This window comes from Mauremys mutica, chromosome 7 (assembly GCF_020497125.1).
Source record: "Mauremys mutica isolate MM-2020 ecotype Southern chromosome 7, ASM2049712v1, whole genome shotgun sequence".
In the NCBI taxonomy this organism is placed as follows: Eukaryota; Metazoa; Chordata; order Testudines; family Geoemydidae; genus Mauremys; species Mauremys mutica.
In genome coordinates this window covers 117574175-117594876 of record NC_059078.1, presented here as the reverse complement: position 1 = coordinate 117594876, position 20702 = coordinate 117574175, and the positions used below count along the sequence as shown (strand labels likewise).

General features: G+C 46.7%; 1 protein-coding gene across 3 annotated transcripts in view; it reads right to left on the bottom strand.

The window, feature by feature from the left end:
* The window catches only part of AFAP1L2 (actin filament associated protein 1 like 2), a 111531-nt gene that overhangs the window by 17122 nt on the left and 73707 nt on the right, over positions 1-20702 (bottom strand). For 2 of the 3 annotated variants that reach the window (XM_045023976.1, XM_045023978.1), the window contains exons 4-7: positions 19772-19866; positions 12682-12772; positions 3724-3929; positions 2226-2405 (exon numbers count right to left, since the gene is read on the bottom strand). In XM_045023976.1, coding sequence (XP_044879911.1) covers positions 2226-2405; positions 3724-3929; positions 12682-12772; positions 19772-19866 — 572 coding nt within the window. The remainder of the gene's footprint in view (positions 1-2225; positions 2406-3723; positions 3930-12681; positions 12773-19771; positions 19867-20702) is intronic. The other variant, XM_045023977.1, reaches the window with a different exon arrangement.

Here is a 20702-nt window from a genome sequence, read left to right as displayed (position 1 = left end):
TGAACCTCAGACCGGCTTTGTCAAAGGGATCGTGAATGCAGGCTCCATAACCAACGAAACCGGAACGCACGGTGAACAAAACCTGGGACCCATTGCAAGCAAAACCAGAATTAGGGTTTGATGTCAAACCCCTGCCCTGCTCATGTAGGGTGCAGACATAAATGTAGGTGGAGCAAGCCGTTCGGACAGAATTTCTCTTTGAGGTTTTGGGTTTGTGTGGACTGTAAATGGAAAACAAAATTCAGAGGATGCTAGGCACTAGGAGCAAAATGAGATGCTACAATTTGCATAAAACTCTGGGAACTGAAATCACTAAAGTCAGGTCTTCAGTTGGTGTAAATCATGTAACTCTTCATAATTTATTTCAGTGGGGTGACACCAGCTAAGGACCTGGCCTATAAAGTTCAAATGAACAAAAATTCGGATGGCCAAATCCTGCCTTGACTTGACCTGTTGCGACCCGAGTGACTTCAATGGGGCTGCACTGGGTTTAAGTCAGGGCAAAACTTGGCCCTCTGTATCAGTCCAGTGGGTGTGCTGAAGGCTGCATGTGAACAGAGCTCTTCAGCTTGCTTTGAGTTAATCGCTGATCTTTGTAAAGGTTCATTGTTCTGCTGCAGTTTCCATGAAACAACCATGTTTCCTGTACAGTCCTTAGCTATTCTGTGTTTGGGACTTTCTCCAAAAAGCGTTCCCACACATTGTTACAGAGAGAGGCATTAAGCGTTCTTCTGTCTCTGCAGCATTTCCCATTAAACATCAATTAGACTGAAGCTGGGAGTTCAGTGCTCTCTTGCTGAAAGACCGTCTTTATTCTGGCTGGAAAGGGTGGGCTGGGGAGGTCCTCTCCATTCTCCGACATACAGACGGTGGCCTGGGTTTGCTGGGAGCAAGCTTGCCCAGGACGTGAAAACGAAGCGGAGCCTGTGTCTACGTGCTTGCAGCTGTGAATGAGGCCAGTGTACGTCGGAAGAACAGCGGAATGGGGTACAGGCCGCAAGCAGAGCCACCGTAACGTCTATGGGAGTTGCACAGCTAAGTTCCGGTGCAGCGCATTGAATCCCTATGAATATAGTAAAGGTATGTAGCCTGGTACCCAAACTCTTTGCTCTTGTCCCCTGACACTCACTCTCTGTCCCTCTCCTTCTCTTTCTAACCCCCTCTTCCTGCTCTACTAACACCCCCCCACACACAGTCTCCAACAACTTCAACAATCCTAAAGGATCGTTTTAGACGCTTCCTTTCCTGGCAACGTATCCTCCCCTCCCTTCCCTTAAATTCAGACCATAGTGCAGGGAGCTGGAGCTTTCACTGCTGATCTGATACTGCTGGCCCCGAATGACTGACATCTCAGCATGCACAATCTTCCGGCAGAAGTGCTGAGCCTGCAGAGCGTGGAGACGTGTGAAGAGCCCAGCACGGAGAACCCAGGGGAGGGGATGGAGAGGTTCCCTGGCAGGAAAAATGATTCCAGAAGGGTGAATGGAAGAGACAGCCATTTCACCTCGATGAACCCGAGGACCTTCTATATTCTTTTACCTTCTTCACTGCGAGAAAACTGCAAGGAATAACTTATTCACCATGTTTGTCAGTCAGGGCAGAGCGCAAGGGAGTGCCAAGAAGACAGGCACGAGATACAAGCAGGGCCAGATTAACCCATCACTGGGGCAAACATACACTTCTCTCAGTCTGGTGTGAGAGGTGGCCCCGGGGGAAAGGTTATGCCGGCCACCCTCTCCCATCACGATGGAAGGCTGGCTGGGCCAAACCTGAATGGGGCTGCAACCCCAGGTGCCAGGTGGCAATGCCCAGAGCAGGAAACTGGGCCCAGCCCACCCCCGGTCGAGGAGCTGCTCTTGCAGGGTGGTGCTCTCCAAACACCACCATGGGGTCAGGATTAGGGTTGCAGTGCCAGGGCAGAGGGTGCCGCTGTGGGTGGTCTGCGCCCCCTCAGCTGGGCAAAGGGGAGACGGCGAAGGATCCTGGCCTATGATTTTGGCCTCTCAACACCAATTTGGGCCATAGCCATGTGCCTAATTTGCCTCCGGGTTAATCCAGCCCTGGGTACAGGAGTGCGAGCCCAGAGGGAGTTACCTCAGGGGCACAGCGGAATGAACAGTCCCCCTTTTCCACTGGTACAGCTAATCTGACATTGCCCACCATGGTGCGATCATGCAACAAAAGCCACGGGCTCTTGGGTTACAAAGTGACACAGCTCCACTCACTCTGAGCCACTGCTCTGCCTGGTCCTTGCTCTGCAATCCTAGCACAATCACATCTGCAGTCATCGGAATGATCTTCAGCTTGTGTTCTTTCTTCCTCACGTGCTTTTCCTTGTGTATGACACTGCAGCCCAGCAAATTCACATCAAGCTGAGGGGTGTGGTCCTTGGAGCTCTTGTAGCACTGAAAGTAGAAGGAGTAAGAGATTAAAGTAAGTAATTAAGTAAACCTTAAGTAAGAGATTAAAAGCATGTAAACTCAACATAACCCGCTTCCTAACATCAGCACAAGTGGAGCACCATGCACATCTGCAATGGCTGCAGAGAACACAAAGAAGGCTCAACTCAGTTACAGCTGCAGCGTCCAGATGTATGAATCTGTGTGTGTGTGTGTAAAACATCAGCATCTTTCAGACAAACTAGATCTCAAGAGATTTTACTGGGTCTAACCAACATGTTATGAGTAAAACAACAGCCATGGGAGGCTGCTGTCAGAGGAGTCAGGATTAGAACAAAGGAGTCCCTGACTTGCTTACAAACCACTAGGCCACGTGTAAAATTTTCTAAAGTGCTGACATGCCTTCGGCACCTAAGCCCCATTTTCAAAAGAGACTTAGGCACCTAGGGGGGCAGATTTTTAAAAAAAGTGTTTAGGGGCCTACAGATGCACCTAGTGGGATTTTTAAAATTCTTCAGCGAGTTGGGTGCCTAACTCCCACTGAGTTTAAATAGGAGTTAGTCAGCTGCCTGCTTATGCACTTCTGAAAATCCCACTAGGCACCGATCTGCTTCTTTAGGCACTTACATGCCTTTGTAAATCTGTCCCTAAATGCCATTGGTTTTCCATGTGATGTAAGCTTCTAAGTGCCTGATTCGCTTTTGAAAATCGGATTTAGGCACTTTTGAAAAATGGGGAACAGATATTTGATAATGGGCTCTTCCACCTAGTCTCCAGAGGTAGAACATGAGCCAAGGGCTGAAAGTTGAAGCTAGACAAATTCAGACTGGAAATAAGGTGTACATTTTTAACAGTGATGGTAATTAACCAGTGGAACAATTTACCAAGGATCACAATGGAGTCTCCATCACTGGCAATTTTTAGAACAAGACTGGGTGTTCTCCTAAAAGCTCTGCTCTGGGAATTATTTGGGGGAAGTTCTCTGGCCTGTGTTATACATCAGGTCAGACTAGATGATCATTGTGGTCCCTGGGCTTTGGAATCGATGAACATTTTACCCCACATCGTTTTCTATAACAACTAAGAGCAATGCTGCTTAACCTGCTCTTTGGCCTGTGGTATCACCTGCCTGTATTCTATTGGTTATGTTACTGAGTGGAAATCTTTGGGGAATTCTACGTGGAGGCTAAGTGGATATTTCTTAAAGCATCTGAATTAAAATAAGACTCTCTGCCCTATGGGAATTGAGAAGCCACTTCCCACTCCTGGTCTGAGAAAATAGGTTATTTGGGGGGTCAGGGAAGAAATGCAAATGTTTGCATACCAGCAACCTGGTGTCCTTAATGACACACAGCTGTTTGGCCCACTGTCCCAGCCATTTCTTCCTCCAGAGGAAAGCACAGATGCGGGCATCTTTCATCAGCTCAATGGTGGCTTCAGTGGATGGCCATTGGTGGGTTGCTGACTTCCCTTTGCTGCTCTCTTCTTCATCATAGGATTCGTATGAGCTGCTGACTGCTTCTCCGTCTTCTGTAAAAAAGGCAAAGCTGGTCAGCAGGTGTATTTCTGGGTGGTAATTCCTGTTTGTTTCATGCATGCTCACATCAGGCAAGTGAGAGTGTCCTTACGGCATGCCACAGTCACAAGCAGCTCAGGCTCTGCCCCAGGGCTTTCCTCTGTTGAAGATTTCCTACGGCCATTTTCTTAGTGAATTTGATCTCCCAGCATCCGGTTTTTCCTTCTAGCCCAAACTGTTGCTTTGATGTTTTGCGCCTGAGATTCTCTCTTTGCAAATACTCAAAGGAGTCTACAATTTAAGAGCTTTCCTCAGATGCGCTACCAGATGGTGGTTGTATTTTTCCAATTATATATTTTATATACCCAACTAGAAGCCAAAATTTCCAAACCTGCAACGTGATTGCAAGCTTTGTCCAGTTCCTTCTAAGTCAGCCCCTGCCTCCAGTATGTAAAAAACTCTGCACGGCCATGCAACAAGCAATGAGTCATTGTATGTTATTCTGTGGTTCCCTTTCTGGGCCAACGGCTATATCGACTCAACCTGGAACGTAACATCTGAGCGGTGGCACCAGTGAAGCGATGTTGAGTGGTGGCAGTAAGAAGTAGTAATAAACTACAGCCTTAAATAATAGTGATTGTTTTTATGTTCAGTCAAGAACAGTATGTAACTGTCCCATTACATTCTTAATAAGGAGTGGGATTTCAAGAACGCTCAGCATTGGCTTAACTCTGTTCCCACTGAAGTCAAGGGAAACGTTACCATTCAAATGAGAGCAGAGGCCAGTGCTGACCACGTTTGAAAATTACACCCACAATGTATAGTGCTACCCAGCTCTGATGTACATAGGTCATGAAGGTTTTCAAAAGGTGAAGATGGCTGGTCATTGGTGCAAAGTCCATTGAAGTCAATAGAGAGACTCCCCAGCAACTTCCAGGAGATTTACAACAAGACCTAGGTGTTCATGATACAGATGTAATCTGCCAGCCACCCATTATTGTTAGTGGGGTTCACATAGATCCATCAGAGGCATATCCCAAGATTTGTGCACCTCGTGTTTAATTCGTGCATTCATCCTTACTGAACAGAATTACGATACTGATCTCATTATGCTGCTCTGATCAAGACTTAGTCAAATGTCCACTCAAATGCAGTGTTACCTTAATATTGTAGGCATTTCTGAGAGAAAAACAGAGAAAATACACCGCTACCTCGATATAACGCCACCCGATAGAACATGAATTTGGATAGAATGCAGTAAAGCAGTACCCCGGGGGGGGGGCTGCGCACTCCGGTGGATCAAAGCAAGTTCAATATAACATGGTGTCACCTATAACGCGGTATGATTTTTTGGCTCCCAATGACAGCATTATATCGAAATAGAGGTGTAGTTAAAACACTTTACTGTGATTCCTTGAAGCATTATCCGGTAAGGTAGGTGTATTCATTTTTAAAATAAAAGTAACTTTGAGAAGCCACAGCAATGTGACAATATTGCTCCCAAAATCTCTCCCAATTAAGTGTTACACGATAGCGCCAGCAGGTGATTAGTGCAAAGCAACACTAATTAAGCCAATGTCTCGAAAGGAGACTATCCACTTCAAAATTCACTGAATGCCCATGGGTATCGTGTTAATGGCCCACCATCAACCGATTAGATAGTCCAGCTTTCAAAAGACGACGACTGTATTATTTCCCGCAGACATGCCACTCTACAGCTTACCTCCTAGAAGACTTTGGAACAGATCCTCAGCTATTGTAAATCGGCATGGCTTCACTTCCAGAAGAACTATGCCCATTTACACCAGCTAACGATCAGCCCCTTCACTGGTTGCAACATCTTCAGCTATAAAAAGCAGTGCCACTCAGATGTACTCTGATAAAAACTCTTTCTATATGGGATGAACCATTGACTGGCAAAAAGTGATTGCGAACTTCTGAATATGTCCCTCACCCTACCCCTGGCCCTCCTGAATGGAAATGTATCCATCCAGGATGACAATGGGCCAAATGGGGGTGGTGATCCATCCATGCTTGTAAGGGAGGAATGCTGGTGGTAACAAAATGGATAGTTTGGGCAGGGGATACTCTCTGCTACGATGACAATAAATAGAAAGACAATGCCAGAAGTTCAGGCTTTGAAAACATGCCGTACCCATGGTTATTGTGGCATAAATTACTCCCTCGGTAACCTGCAACCCTGTCCTGGCTCCAGTAGCAGCGAGCCTACCAAGAATACCTGCATAGTCACAAGCAAAGAGAAAGAGAGAGAGAGAGCCCATATTTTACATTGGTTCCCCTTGAACTAGGCAATTCCTTTTAAAATGACCATCAACATTAAAATCAACTGGTGCAGATGAACTATTTCAGTTCGAATTATTATTAATTAGGCAGCCATATTGTCACTCACATTCCCATTCTGTTTCATATCGTGCCACTCAATTATGCAAATGCAGCGCAGGGGTAGACTGATAAGGATGGAATCCATCTCAGCACTGACTCGAAGCAAAAGGGGATCCTAGTAATTAATGCAAATGTAACGAAGGGCGATGGCATTCTTAGCTTGTGTGCAAAAATACTGCAGATGAAGGAACAGCCACAAGACCTAACAAGCCCGTCTTTATTAGGTTCATTCTAATTTATTCAGCCACCATTTGTTACGGTGTCTTTCGGTCCCACCTCTGATGCCACATGACTTGCTTATCTCCTTGGCCCATCTGGAGGATTTGCTTTGATGTCTCTTCTTGGCAACATATTTGCTAATTTTATTAGTGCTTCTATTCTTGTTTTATTTTACTACATCCATTTGCTTGGAGATACAAGACTTAAATTCAAAAACTCAGTAACAAGAGATGAACAGCGGCTCCCCAGCTACCTGCATCTTCACCACTCCGCTAGGAAAGGATGCCCTTCTATAGCATCCTTGCCCCAGGATCTCAAAGCACTTTCCATCACCCCATATGAGAGAGATGAGTAACATTATCCCCACTTTACAGATGGGGAAATTGAGGGACAGAGGGTCCAGTCTTGCACCCGTCAAAGTCAACTGCAAAACTCCAACCCCAGAGGATGCAGGATCAAGCCTAGGGAGATTTAAAGACAGAGATAGGATTTGAACTCAGGTCTCTTTACCCAAGCCTTGTGCTGTAGCCATTAGACAACAAACTCTCTCTTTCCCCTTCTACTATAGCTCCTTTTCAGCCACTTAATTAAATTTCTTCCTAACATCATAATCTCATTACAGATCTCCCATCCAGATTTTCATTCACCTAAAGTAGCTGCCTGAACTGTGAACTGGTCAGAGAGTAACTTTCATTAGGACCATGGAGCTTCTTGGCCAATTCTTAAGCTTTTTCCTTCCCATATAATCCCCCTGCAAAGGCGTCTGTGCATAACCACCTGCAAAGTGCCTTATTTATGTCTGGGGCAGATACCAGCTGAGGAGCCCTGTGGTTCAGCAGTTAAGATGTGGGTAACAATACTATCTACTCTGACATTCTGCATTTATCTGAACCTGCATATTCTCATCCCAGTTCACTTTATGGGCCTGATTCTCCTCTCATGGCATTTTATACAGATGCAACTTCATTAAAATGATAGGCTATCAGATGTAACTCCATTAGCTACCCATGATCTCCCCCAGCATAAATGACAAGAGGAGGTGGGCCTATGAAGAAAAGGGATTCATTTGACAAAGAAGCCTTAAAACACAGTCCAGGTCAGCAACCAGCCAAAATAGGGTTCTCATCTCATACTGTAATTTGTTTCCACTTCGCATTTCGCAACTGTCACTGTGCTATGCACGGCGGCCGTAGAGGGAACAGAATTCAGATCCTTCCCCTAGCACTTGAGCTAACAGAGAATCTCCACCAACTGTTTGCACTACAGGGCCTGTGGCACAGTTGAACTGTTCTGATTCCATCCAGCAGAGGGCAGTGGTGTAGGCCACCAAGTTCATTACCATTTTACTGTCCAAGGATGCAGCGACCAGTTTGCAGGTAAAGATTTGGCCTCACCAGAGCCCTCACATTTAAAATAGTCAGGAAAGACAAACAAAGCTACCATCTGAACTAGAATAGTATCCAAAGAGCAGCTGATGCCTAGGAAGGAGAACACTGACACCTAACAATGACGCGTTACACTCTCCAACCAAAGATCACCTTTACTCATGTTGAATAGCACCTTATTCCACAAGTGGCCCCATATCAGATTTCAGACCCACAGTCAATGGAGCCACCTGAGGAGCAAGGGCTACTCAGCATAATAAAGGCGATCAGAACATGTCCCATTGTTCTTCACCAGTGAGCCTCAAGTCTCCCAAGATAGGTACCGTATATACTCAATCATGAGCCGGTTCGTTTATAAGCTGACCCCGCCACCCCCCAAGATGGATATGTAAAAATGCAAATTTTTTATGACCCATTCATAAGCTGACCCTATAATTCAGGGGTCAGCAAACTCTGGCTCCTGGACCATGAGGATAAGCCGCTGGCAGGCCGAGATGGTTTGTTTACCTTGCGTCTGCAGGCACGGAGGTAAACCCAAGTAAACAAAGTGTCCTAGTGCGCCAGCTGTTTTCCCTGATGGGCCGGGACAGCAACTGGTGGGGACATTTGGGGGGGGGGAAGAAACTGGGAGTCAGGGGAGTAACCCCTGTGACCACCCCCCTCATAACCCCGCCCCTAGTCCAGGACCCCCACACTCTCCCCATCCCATCCCTTCCCGCCTTAGCTGGGGAGGGCCAGGGGAGGATGTCTTTGGAGCTGCTCTGGCAGGCTGGGCAGCACGGCCGCAGCCTGCTCTGGTGGGCCAGACCGGGCGACGCAGCCGTAGCATGTTGCAGCGGGCTGGGCCAGGCGGCACGGCTGCAGCCTGCTCTGGCGGGCCAGACCGGGCGACGCAGCCGTAGCATGTTCCAGCGGGCTGGGCCGGGCGGCACTGCCGCAGCGTGCTCCGGCGGGCCAGGTGGCACAGCCACAACCTGCTCTGGGGGGCAGGGCCGAGCGGCACAGCCACAGCCTGCCAGCCCTGAGCTGCAGCTGCTTCAGAGACTGGGGGGGGAAGAGCAGCGTGGCCAGAAGCGGAGAGACTCTGGCCCCGCCTCTTCCCTTCTGGCTCTGCTGGCTGTGCTGCCTCTCCCTGCTCCCTCTGTTGGGGGGAGAGGCTGTGTCCCACCTCTCCCTCTCTATACCCGTTCATAAGCCGACCCCCTTCTCTGGTGCTTCCCTTTTTTACTAAAAAACTCAGCTTATGAACGAGTATATACGGTACGTGGCAGTATGATAATATCCATTTTGACAGAGGAGGAAACTGGGGCACAGAACAGTTGAGTGAATTGCCCAAAGGGGCCTAGCTACCCAGTAACACACTGGGGACAGATCTCAGGAGTCGTGACTCCCAGTCCCCTGCGTTTATGCCGTTCATTGGTCTGTACAACACGGAGCACATTTCTCATTGTGCTAATGATCAACTAACAATAGCAGCCACTAGACAGTGGTCCTGGTAACCAAAATCTTATATTTCTGACACTACCCCAAACCATCTTAGCCTGTTCGCTGTATGCCTCGTGCCTGCATAATCATTCACTAGAAACTTCTCAGAACAAAGGTGCCATCACAGTTATTAGAGGCATTCCCTGCCAGTGCATATGTTGAATTAAATATCCTGTATTGCCAAGCAAAAGAGATTTCAGTAGAATTCTAGTTTTCTCCCCCTCACGAGGTTCTCTGCACAAAAATGTTGGTTTTATAAAGCTGTCTGAGTAACATAACCCAGTTTAATTGGCATATATACGAGACAGAACACCTGGGTACATACAAATAAGTTTGGTGCATGTCCCTACGTGCTGTGGTTCTCAGCAGAGTTGGACAATTATCTTTTCCTATGTGCATGGCAAAAAATGTAACTATTATCTCACTGCAAAGGCAATTGGAAAACACCCCAGCATGTATAATGCTTTCTGGCCTGAATGAGGCCCCCAAAGCAAGTTAGAGGCAGTCTTGGGCTGGCAGGTGGCTACACACAATTTAAAACAACAGGAAAAGAAACAAGAGGTATGACTCCCTTTTCTTTTTACCTGCAAGCTAATTCCCAACTTTATCCTGTGGGATGACGTTTACAGCTGCCTTTTTGCTTGGGTAGGGAAAGAATCTGACATGAAACTGGCAAAAACTGGAGGTTATTTTATTTCCGGGAGGTGGAGCGGATGGTGAATTTTTTGTCAGCAGAATTCTAATCCTTGGACTCAGAGCACTGGGGAGCGTGACACTGTGGGGCATCTGTGACCCAGAGGCCCATTTGCAGTTCACTGCTCTGTGTCAGCAACTCATCAGGCCTGACACGCTCATCACAGCTCACGCACTGGTACCAGGATATTTATTTTAAAAGTGACATGTAATATATCATTTGAAATCTAACACCCCGCTGGTCATTAGCCTCACAGTGAAGTGTTTGTAAAAAACCCTATAGCTGAAATTATGGATATTGTCTGATATTATGTCCTGGAGACTCTAAATAGAAAGGTGGCAAAACAGGTTTCTTCTGTATAAAGGGGAAAGCAAATATGGTGGCAGATGCCCTGTCCAGGAAAGAGGGCTCTGCCCCGCCGCCTCTGGGTCAGCCAGGGGCCAACCCTCCTACAGCTTTGTAAAGGGGCAGGCGTGACCATAAGCATCCCTGTAGTCCCACCCTATTGCAATAGTGTTTGTATAAAATATCCATTGTGAGGTATCACTTGAAAACTAATAACTCACTGACCATTAATAGTCTTGCATGATGTATGTGTGCAGCGTGTATTAAGAGTTATGGATTTATGTTGGAATTATGACTAAGGTATGTCTGGGGCAGTTGGTAAACAGGTCTGCCTTAGACAAAGGAACATGTATTGGATTCTCTGACCAGTCCGTCCTCAGGCAAAGACAACAAAGGTCTATTGCTGGTTGTAACCAAGGCTGGTGGAAGCCAGAGTGGGCTACAGACAGGCCGCTGGGGTGAGACCTGCTGAACCAGGGCTGTCTAGCTGTTCAGGAGCCAGCAGGCTTGTAGACTGGTTGTGAGCACCCCAGGCTGTGAGCTACAGCAGCAAAGCATTGCAAAACACCCAGGGTTGCAGGGCAGGTGGTGACACAGCCCTTCCCTCAGTGGTCTGGACTGCACACTGAACCCCATAACAGTATCTTGCACTATCTCTGTCAAGGCTGCAACACCAAGCACTGAAAAAAAAAAAATCACCTACTTTTCTTTCTAAAAGTGCTTTACCCACCGATCCTGCTGGAGGTAGGATTTTCTCTGCACTCACAGGGCCTGGTAACCAACCCCAAAGTGCTGATCAGGAGTAACGGAGCAGAATTTGGCCCACAGTATTCTAACCGGAGCGGAGCCATTTAGATAAAATGACATCTAGAAGCCAACCAGTCCAGGGTGAGGTTTTGAAAACCCAAACCTGGCTTCCTCATTATAGAGATGGGACAACCTGAAGGTTTTTATCTGCACCGCCCCAAACTATGGTGATTTGGAGAAAATGGAAACTAATTCAAGCCCCCGTAGCTAGCTGGATCGGGTCCCATGCTGCCAAGGTGGCGCTGATTTGAACATAGAAAGAGATTGATGCAGATGGGGTGATAACTAGGAGCTAATACTCCAACTCACTCCACTTAACTGCACCTGATTACATCATTCAGCCTAGCCTCAAACTAATGCCAGGTCTACACTACTCATTTACTGTGGCAGAATTACATCGCTCAGGGGTGTGAAAAATCCACAGCCCTGAGTGACGTAGTTATACCAACCCCAACCCCCCATGTAGACAGTGCTGGGTCAGTGGGAGAGCTGCTCCCGCCAACATAACTACCGCCTCTCGTGGAGGTGGAGTAATTAAGCCGACAGGAGAGCTGTAGCTCCCAAAGGCTCCCCCTCAGGATCAGGGCCTCCATTGTGCTAGGTGCTGTACAAACACCTGGGAAGATACAGTCCTTATCCCGAAGAGATGGCTGTCAACATAAATTAACCCCGCATAATTTCAAGCAACGTCCCCCACTTTGTTTCTTCATCACAAATTTTAAAGCTCAGGGTTGCACAGCTGGGTCTAGTGCTGCTCACCCAATGGTAATGAATTCTGATCCAAATCATCAGCCTTACTTGTTACCCTTCTCTGAATTCCCTGACTCTGGTACACGAGACTGAAAGAGGGGACGGTCTAGTGATCTAGATCACTGCAGGTTACAAACTGTCACGCTTTACATAAAGGGTACACTTATAAATAGCTCTTCAAAAAATGTATTAACAATTTTAAACTGTTTTAATAAATGCTTCAAGATTGATATAAAGTCCAATATACCCATTGAGTTCATAGATTTTAAGGCCAGAAGGCACCATTAAATCTTCTAGTCCGATCTCCTGTATTTCAGAGACCATTGAATCTCACAAAGTTACCCCTGTATTGAATCTGGCTAAAGCATCTCTTCCAGAAAGACGTCCAGTCTTGATCTGAAGACTTCAGGAAATGGAGAATCCACCAACACATATAATATTTTATAGCCATCTATAATACATACTGCTCTTGTCTATAGCAGGCATATAACATCTACTAGTCATTTATTAATCCTTTATAAACTATAACAGTACCCTTCTTATGACCAGCAAATCCACAGGAATCAAAAAAGAATTGTATGAAAGTAGTTCTGTTTGATTGTTTCCACAAACATTGAGTTCTGCATCTCACTCAGGTTAATGATAGCCATGAAAAGCCGAGAACTGGCTCTGACATACCATTCACAGAGATGTCATATGGCTCAGCCTCTTCGTAATATGCCTCTGGAGACTCAATCTTGGGGATCGAAGGCAGTTTCATTTCTGCAGTCTGTGGAATGAATGAATAAAGCAAGCATATTTCGTAGTAAAGAGCTGAGCACTCCGAAACTTTGAACAACCCTTTTTGGTAATGCTAAAGTGTGGCCCCACGGAGGGATCCTTTTAGATGTGCAATTCATGACCTCTAGGTAAATGGGTTCAGATTCAAGGAAAGACACATCGGTAAGTGCTAGTATTTAACTGGCTTTCGATATACAGCTCGCTGAATTAGGTTTAAAGGAGTATTGTGATGCTGCACTTGGCAGTTCTTATACAACGTCACAGTGTTGCGGTGCTTTAAATAGTCAACGCTTCAATTTTCCTGAAAGCTTCAATTTTGGGGTTATAGGACAGACCCCTGGAAAAACTGCAGGCAGCTTGTTCATTCTAGCCATGGATCTGATCCTGCTGTCCCAGTAAATGTCCTCCCTTCCATTAGGTCCAGATGGCTGCACATACTCTATCCATTTCAATTGGGGATGAAGTTCAACACTAAGGAGAATAGTTAGGGGGTACCTGAGTGGAGGACAGTTGGGAACAGAGGTAGAACTATTACCTACCTTTAGCCCAAACAGGCATTAGAAGTCTATTACCCTGCCTCAGATTCCCTAACTGAACGTTCACAGCCCGGGGGTCACACAGCACAAAGTCCCAGGTTAGGAAACACATCGGGCGTCTTTAAAGTCAATATGAGCAAAAATGAAGGAAGTGGATAAACAAAACTAAAGTGAAAAGAGCTTTTGAAAAGAGTCCAAGTGCTGGAAAAACCCTGTTTCATCTGCCAAATCCCTCCCCAAAACAGAAGCTGGCAGAGAAAACAGTTCCTTGATCCCTTGGAAAGACCAGCACACGAGCAAGAAGGTGGGTAAAAACCAAACCCATTTACTTCTCAAGCCATTCATACGACTGCGCTTGACGTCACTGACTGCAAACGTGAATGCAGTAGCAGGAGGGGCTCAGATCCTGCGGTGAGGATTGCAGCATAAAAACCTGCACAGAACAGGATAGTGGGTGGAGTTATAGCCCACACAAGGGGAGTTGGGGGGGGATGATGCTACCATCCTGTAGCTTAGCCCTGCTCCTCAATTTGTCCAGCACCAAAGATTTCCTCTCCCATGCCACGCATAATAGAACACAATCCGTATCTGCTATGTTCATGTAACTCAGTTAAAAACAGCTGAAGGCGAGTTATTTTAGCTAGTGGCAGGTGATTCTCTTACTACCTGGGTGATGATCTGTTCTGGATTGCAACTGTATGAGCTAGATTCTAGTTGGTACCAGCATAAGACATCAGCTCTGGTGAGGATGCTGGGTGTTCCAGCAAGGACCAGCCTGCAATAGCCCTATACATAGGGGCTGAAACCTCACTTGTCTGGAGTAGAGATGCAGCCACTGGCAGGCAATGAGGGGAACACGTCCCCCGCTCCTTACTATCCTTACAATGGAAACCAAAGGGGACTACGTGGGACTAGGCTTCGGCTTCTTTAGAGGTTATTTTTTTCTCTTTACCAAAAGGCATGGGCTTCTTTTGTCTCTAGCTTAGATCAAAAATATACTGTACTGTGTTAGCCAACCCAGTCTGGTCATTTCAGCACACTTGTCCATTTCACAATGGCACAATAAAGCAGGCAAACCCTAACAAACACCTGACACTATCGTACAGGAATGGCCCAGAGCACTGCAGTTTCTATGCTAATAAGTGGGAATGGTACGAGAAGACACTAGTGTGTTTTCACAGGGGCAACTGGCAGCGTGTGGTGAAAAGCGGAGCAGAGCGCAGAACTGCTAGATAGTGCTAAGGCATGGGAGAAGAACAGGGAGACAGAAGGAATTAAGTATGAACCAAAGCCCATAGACATCATTGTCGTTATTTGAGGTTTACATTGTGATTGTACCTAGAGGCCTCACTCAAAACAAGGGCCCCGTGTGCTAGGCATTGTGCATACACACAGTCAGGTCACGGCCCCCCATTGATTTCAGTGGGCTTTGGATCAGACCCACTAATGCTGGGCTCTAGCACTGAAAAAGGAACCTAGAAAAGAAACATTGTAAGTGCCAGATAATGAACAGCTATTCCCAACACACAGGATAATGAACACCCTGACATTGCCTCATCGTTCTACAAGCAACTTCCCACACTTGGTTTTAAAGACCAGCGCAGTTCCTTTGTAACTTTCAGTTTCTGTGGTCTCTGTTCATTAAACTCAGCCTCCCTGAGAGCATCGCTCTCCGGACATTGCCCTTTTCTGAATCAAAGTTCAAAGCAAGGAGCTGATGTGGTTTTTCAATCCTGACCATGCTCTCTATTCTCCCTCCACACATAAATAAAAAAAGCCAAGCTCCCGGGGTTCTAATCTCTGAGCTTCCCCCTCACTCATCACCGTCATTCTTTACACCTCAATCGCAGTACGGACCTCTGGAGTGCACACAGCGCTGTTAGGGAAACTGGTACAATTGGCTAAAGGAGAAAAATTTCCCCAAACTGAGAGCAGCTGAGCACCCCAGACACTGCAGGGTTCACTACGCTGTCGCTGGAGACGATGGGACATAGGCAAAACTAAAGCCTATTTTTGCAGACTGCAGCTGTCCAATATGTCTATGAGGAAGTGAGAGGAAAATTGGCAGGATATTGAGGGCCGGATGGTAGCCCGCTAACGAACCCGTGCAGGTGAGGAGGGACTGAGCGAACTCGAGCCTTCTCAGCCAACATAGCTGAACCGATGCATATGGGTGGGTGGGGGAGGAGAGAGAGAGGAGAAGCTTATACCTGGCGCCGATAACTCCCCCGCTGGAAACAAGGGGGAAACTCGCTTCCAGGACAGCACAACGCTTCACTGCCCTTTGCTTAGGGCTTCTGGAAAAGGCACAACTAGCCCAGAGTGGAAAGTCCTATAGCTTCTGAGCATGCTGATCAGTCATCTAAGAATTTGGGGGTTTGTAACCAGAGGCTAATGAAGCCATGCCCACTTAATTACATCTCCCTGCAAACACACAGACACACCCAACTGTAGTAACTGGTGCTGACTGATATACCCACAGCAAGTTCCTAAAAAACACACTCCCACTGCCTTAACATCAAGGAAAAACGCCCCAGGGACAAAAACACAGCAGAATCGATCTAAGTTATGCAACTTCAGCTACGTGAATAACGTAGCTGAAATCGATGTACTTAGATCGACTTACCGTGGTGTCTTCACTGCGGTGAGTCGACTGCTGCCGCTCCCCCATTGACTCTGTCTGCGCCTCTCACCGAGCTGGAGTACAGGAGTCAACAGGAGAGCGCTCAGGGGTCAATTTATCACGTCTAGACTAGATGCGATAAATCGATCCCTGCTAGATCGATTGCTACCTGCCAATCCGGCAGGTAGTGTACACATACCCTTAGGGTATGGCTACACTGGCGATTTGCAGCGCTGGAAAGCCTCCACCAGCGCTGCAATTAGTAAGTGGCCACACCTGCAGGGCACTTCCAGCGCTGCAACTCCCTGGCTGCAGCGCTGGCCGTACACCTCACTCAGCATGGGGAATAAGGATTCCAGCGCTGGTGCTGCAGCGCTGGTCATCAAGTGTGGCCACACACCAGCGCTGTGATTGGCCTCCAGGGTATAAGGTGTATCCCAGAATGCTTTTATAAATTACTCTCTTTGTTTAGTTATGCAGCCTCTCTTTGTTTTGTTGTGAACGAGCTCCGATCGGAGCTCCGAACAGAGCTCCTGTTTGCTGTGATCATCTGTACCTGGCTGTAAACAATCAAATGAGAGGCAGGCAGGGAGAGTGAATGAAACAGAACCGATCGGAGCTCCGTTGAACTGCTAATCTAAAAAAACAAACACTGATCACAGCAAACAGGAGCTATCTGTACCTGGCTGTGAACGATCAAATGAGAGGCAGGCAGGGAGAGTGAATGCAACAGAACGGACGATCGGAGCTCCGTTGAACTGCTTATCTAAAAAACAAACAGAGCTCCTGTTTGCTGTGATCATCTGTACCTGGCTGTAAACAATCAAATGAGATTGCAGGCAGGGAGGGAGTGAAACAGCGGGGAGCTGCAGGCTTTTTGCAATTAAGAGTTAAGACTAAGGGGTTGGAAATGTGTTCTGATTTTTCAAGTCAGGAAGCTAAACACACAGTGTTGGCTCCAAAAATCCCCCCTCTCTCTCCCCCCGCTCCCTGTCACACTAGACCCCACTCCACCCCCCTCTTTTGAAAAGCACGTTGCGGCCACTTGAATGCTGGGATAGCTGCCCATAATGCATTGCTCCCAGCAGCGCTGCTAATGCTGCAAATGTGGCCACACACCAGCGCTGGTAGCTGTGAGTGTGGCCACACACCAGCGCTGCTCCTACACAGCTGGATAACCAGCGCTGCAAACCGTAAGTGTAGCCATACCCTTAGTCTTATTCATTCACTTGCTTCATCCCTCTTTAAATATGCAGTCGAATTGCTTGCTCTCAAAAATCAATGTGAATCCAAATGACGAGCAGAGCAGGCAGGGGCAGTGCCAGCATGTCCTGCCTCGTTCTGCCAAAGCACCATCATCTTGACCTCTGCCCATCCAGCCCAGGATGTCTCCCTTGAGCACAGACAGTCAATCCCATTACATGTATACCAGGAAAAGAAAGCCAAATGGAGAGAGTGTAACACACATATAAAGTGTGTGCCACATTCCTCGCTAGTGGCTGGTTCACATAGAGGATAACATCCTACTATTGCTACCATCTAATAGAGTTGCTCCTTTAGCTAGAGTTGTATATGCTGGGGCTTCGGTACTGAAGGTCCTAGGTTCAAACTCAACTGACTGGATGTAAGAGTCATTACAAGAGCATGAGAGACTTGCATTTTTGATCAATAACTAGGCAATCTTCATTTAATGGGACAGGAATTAAAGAGGGGTATCAAGAAGGAGCCACTGATTTGTTGGAGGCAACAGTAGGGGCAGGAGGAAGGCAGTGGTTTTTCCCATGCCTACACTGTGCTGAGCTAGAGGTGCATTCCTGTATTTGTTCCACTGAATAACCAGGAGAAGCTGCCTCGAAGTTTCCCACAGTCAGAGCCAGTGTGTGTCTCAGCCTGTGCAGCTGTAGCTCCTCCGGCCATGTCGCACAGCACAGGCTGCATGATAAGAGCTGCATCTGCTTGCTGATCCTCAGGCAGGCTTTCCTTTTGGCACGGGACTCTTTTGCTACCCCAGCCTGTGTCCTCATTTACCCATCCTGCTACTGCTAATGCCGCAACCACCTCCACCAGGAACAGCGCCCCTTGCGATCGGAATCAGTGACACACAGATCACTGCTCCCAGTCACAGGCCAGGGCTGCCGTCCCTTCTCAGCATGGAGAGCATGGGCAGCGTTAACAATTAAGCCAGATGGGTTAGCTGGAAAAACTCCGCAGGCTCTGGAACGCATCCATTAGGACAACTGCTGAGCATCTAAAAGGCTTCTGTATTAATCCAGCCCTACTTTTCTCCTTTTCAGGCTTCATTTTCCCAGCACCCCGAAGTGACATCCAACCCTTAAACTCCTTTACAGCAGAGATTCCCTAAAACCCTTTATGGTAATCCCTTCTCTGACCCTCTGACTTCTCCTTCCTTTTAAAGGAACAGTTTCTCCAGTGAGCCCCTAGCAAACTCTACCCCCTCTCTCTGTCACCACACACATCCCCACATCCACCCACCCACTAACCCCTCTTTCAAGTCTGCTGTCCTTTTACATCAGAAAGTCCTTACTGCTGAGATTCCCATGTTTGATCGGCTGCTACACAGTAAGCCCCGCTTGTCAGTGTCTCTGGAGGATAGCTAGGGCTGCTCTTTTGGCAAGGAAACAAAATCCCACTGAAAGCTGATTGTGATGAACTGTAACCTAATTACATTTATAACTGGCCCATGGAAAAATCCAAGGGAATGTTGGTTGTAGATTTCTTTTGTACAAAGTCTCAGGGAAACCTGAATCATGTATAACTGGTCTCTCTCAAGACACACATGCAAACCTTCAAGCACCAAAAAGTATGCACAGAGAGAAAGTTGCACTCAGGCTGCAACTTGCACAATAATGTTCCCCACCCCACACCGCATTCTGCAGAGCAGATGCGGGGGCTGCTATAGTCTTAGGTAGCAGCGGCACTCTATGCCCAAAGAAAAAGGAAGAGAAGTGCCTTAAACTCCACTCCTTCCTGGCCATCAGAGGACATGGCCAGGAAGCCCTTGAAGGGCACATGAGCCCTTCATCATAGGAGAGTTTGCAAATTTTCTTCCAAGTCTTACACATAACAAACTCATTTGAATTCTGTGGTGAGACACTGACTGATCTGACTCCCCCTGAAATAGGATTAAATTAGGATTAAAGGATTAAAACCTACAGTGTAGCAAGGAGAACAGCAACGTTAATCAAGCTTCCTTTCTGCTTTTGCCTAGGGAGCAGGTCCCAATACTCACATCTTCTTCCTCTTTCTCACACATCCACTTGGCTGCAGGTTTCGTAAGAAACTGCCATACGGGAAGGGAACAATGGTCTAGGGTCAGGCCTGTCTCGGAAAGTGGACAATGCCAGATGCTAGCAAATCCCGTTGTCTTCCATAGCAGTGATCAAGTGCAGTGTTACACAACAGAGAAAGAATATTGTCCTGACACCCCATGGTGATTACCCGAATGCCCTGTAGTTTGAGGATTGTTGGCCTTTGTAAGTTTCTCCCAGGCAGTCTAACCATTGCTGCTGCTGCTACCCATCTAGAAGGAGATTTTCAAAGACAACTGGCTGCTAGGTGCCTAACTTGTACTCGTGTCTTTGAAAATCTCTCCCTTAGTTACCTAAACCTGTTTTGAAACTTACCAGGACTAAGCTGTTTGCCTTTATATGTTGCATAATTTAAAAAATTGTCAGTGCTTAGAGCCAGTATGTGCCATGAAGAATTTAAAAATATAAAATTCTATCATTAGAGGTAGATTTGATTAAATATTAAGACTGTGAAAGGAGAAAAAGAGAGAAGAAAGAGCAATCAGGAATCAAACACATACTATTTTTGGAGGAGGAAGGTCTGGCAGACTCTTCTGAGGAGGAGATGAATGGTGTCCTGATTCCCCATTGGACAAAGACTCTCCGCAATCCAGTGCTACAAACAGAAACAAGCAGGAATAATGACATGTGGCATGTCCCAGCAATGCACTTATTACCTAGCAGTGGTGCAGCAACATCCGTGTGCTACGTTATATTTGAGTAGGAAGCAGGGTGTTAATTACAGAGTCTGCCTTTGATGCTTCGTGGTGACCATGTCATTTCAGACCGTAGCCATGAATACAGTGCTATGGCACCACAGCTAAAGAACCAGTTCTCTTGGTAGATGCTCTTCTTGTTTTGGAATGTTTTTCCTCTTGGAATGAAAACTATGAAGACCAAAATGTCTTTTAAAATAAAAATCACTTCACTTGTAATGATGATGTCTATATTAAGCTGTTCTAAAACGTTCACCCTGTTATTACTCTGCTGAACGTGGCTTCACTTGCAGGCAAAAAAAAAAAAAAAATCACTTTCACTCTCCCAGTTCCACTCACTAACAATCTTAAAAACAAAGGGCCAGATTCTCAGTTGGTGGAAATCATGTAGCCGCACTGGCTTCAGTGGAGGTCCTGGCCGAAAGCCTTCAAAGAAGAAAGTTTCAAAAGTTCTTTCCCTGTAGGGAATACATACGTCATCGATCTATTGCACCACAATTAGAACATAAGGAACAGATTTATTTTGTACAAAAAACTGTTCCTATTGAATTTTGTCACCTCTGTAAAATGAGTCGTAGCTAACGGTTGGCCATCTTGATTTGGCCTTAGGAACATCAAAGGCTTTTGGGAGATAGTGTGACATAGTGAAGAAAGCAGGGGGCTGCATGTTAGGGGATCTTCCGAGAGTACATTCTATTCCCAGCTCTACCACGGACACCCTCTGATCGGGCTAATC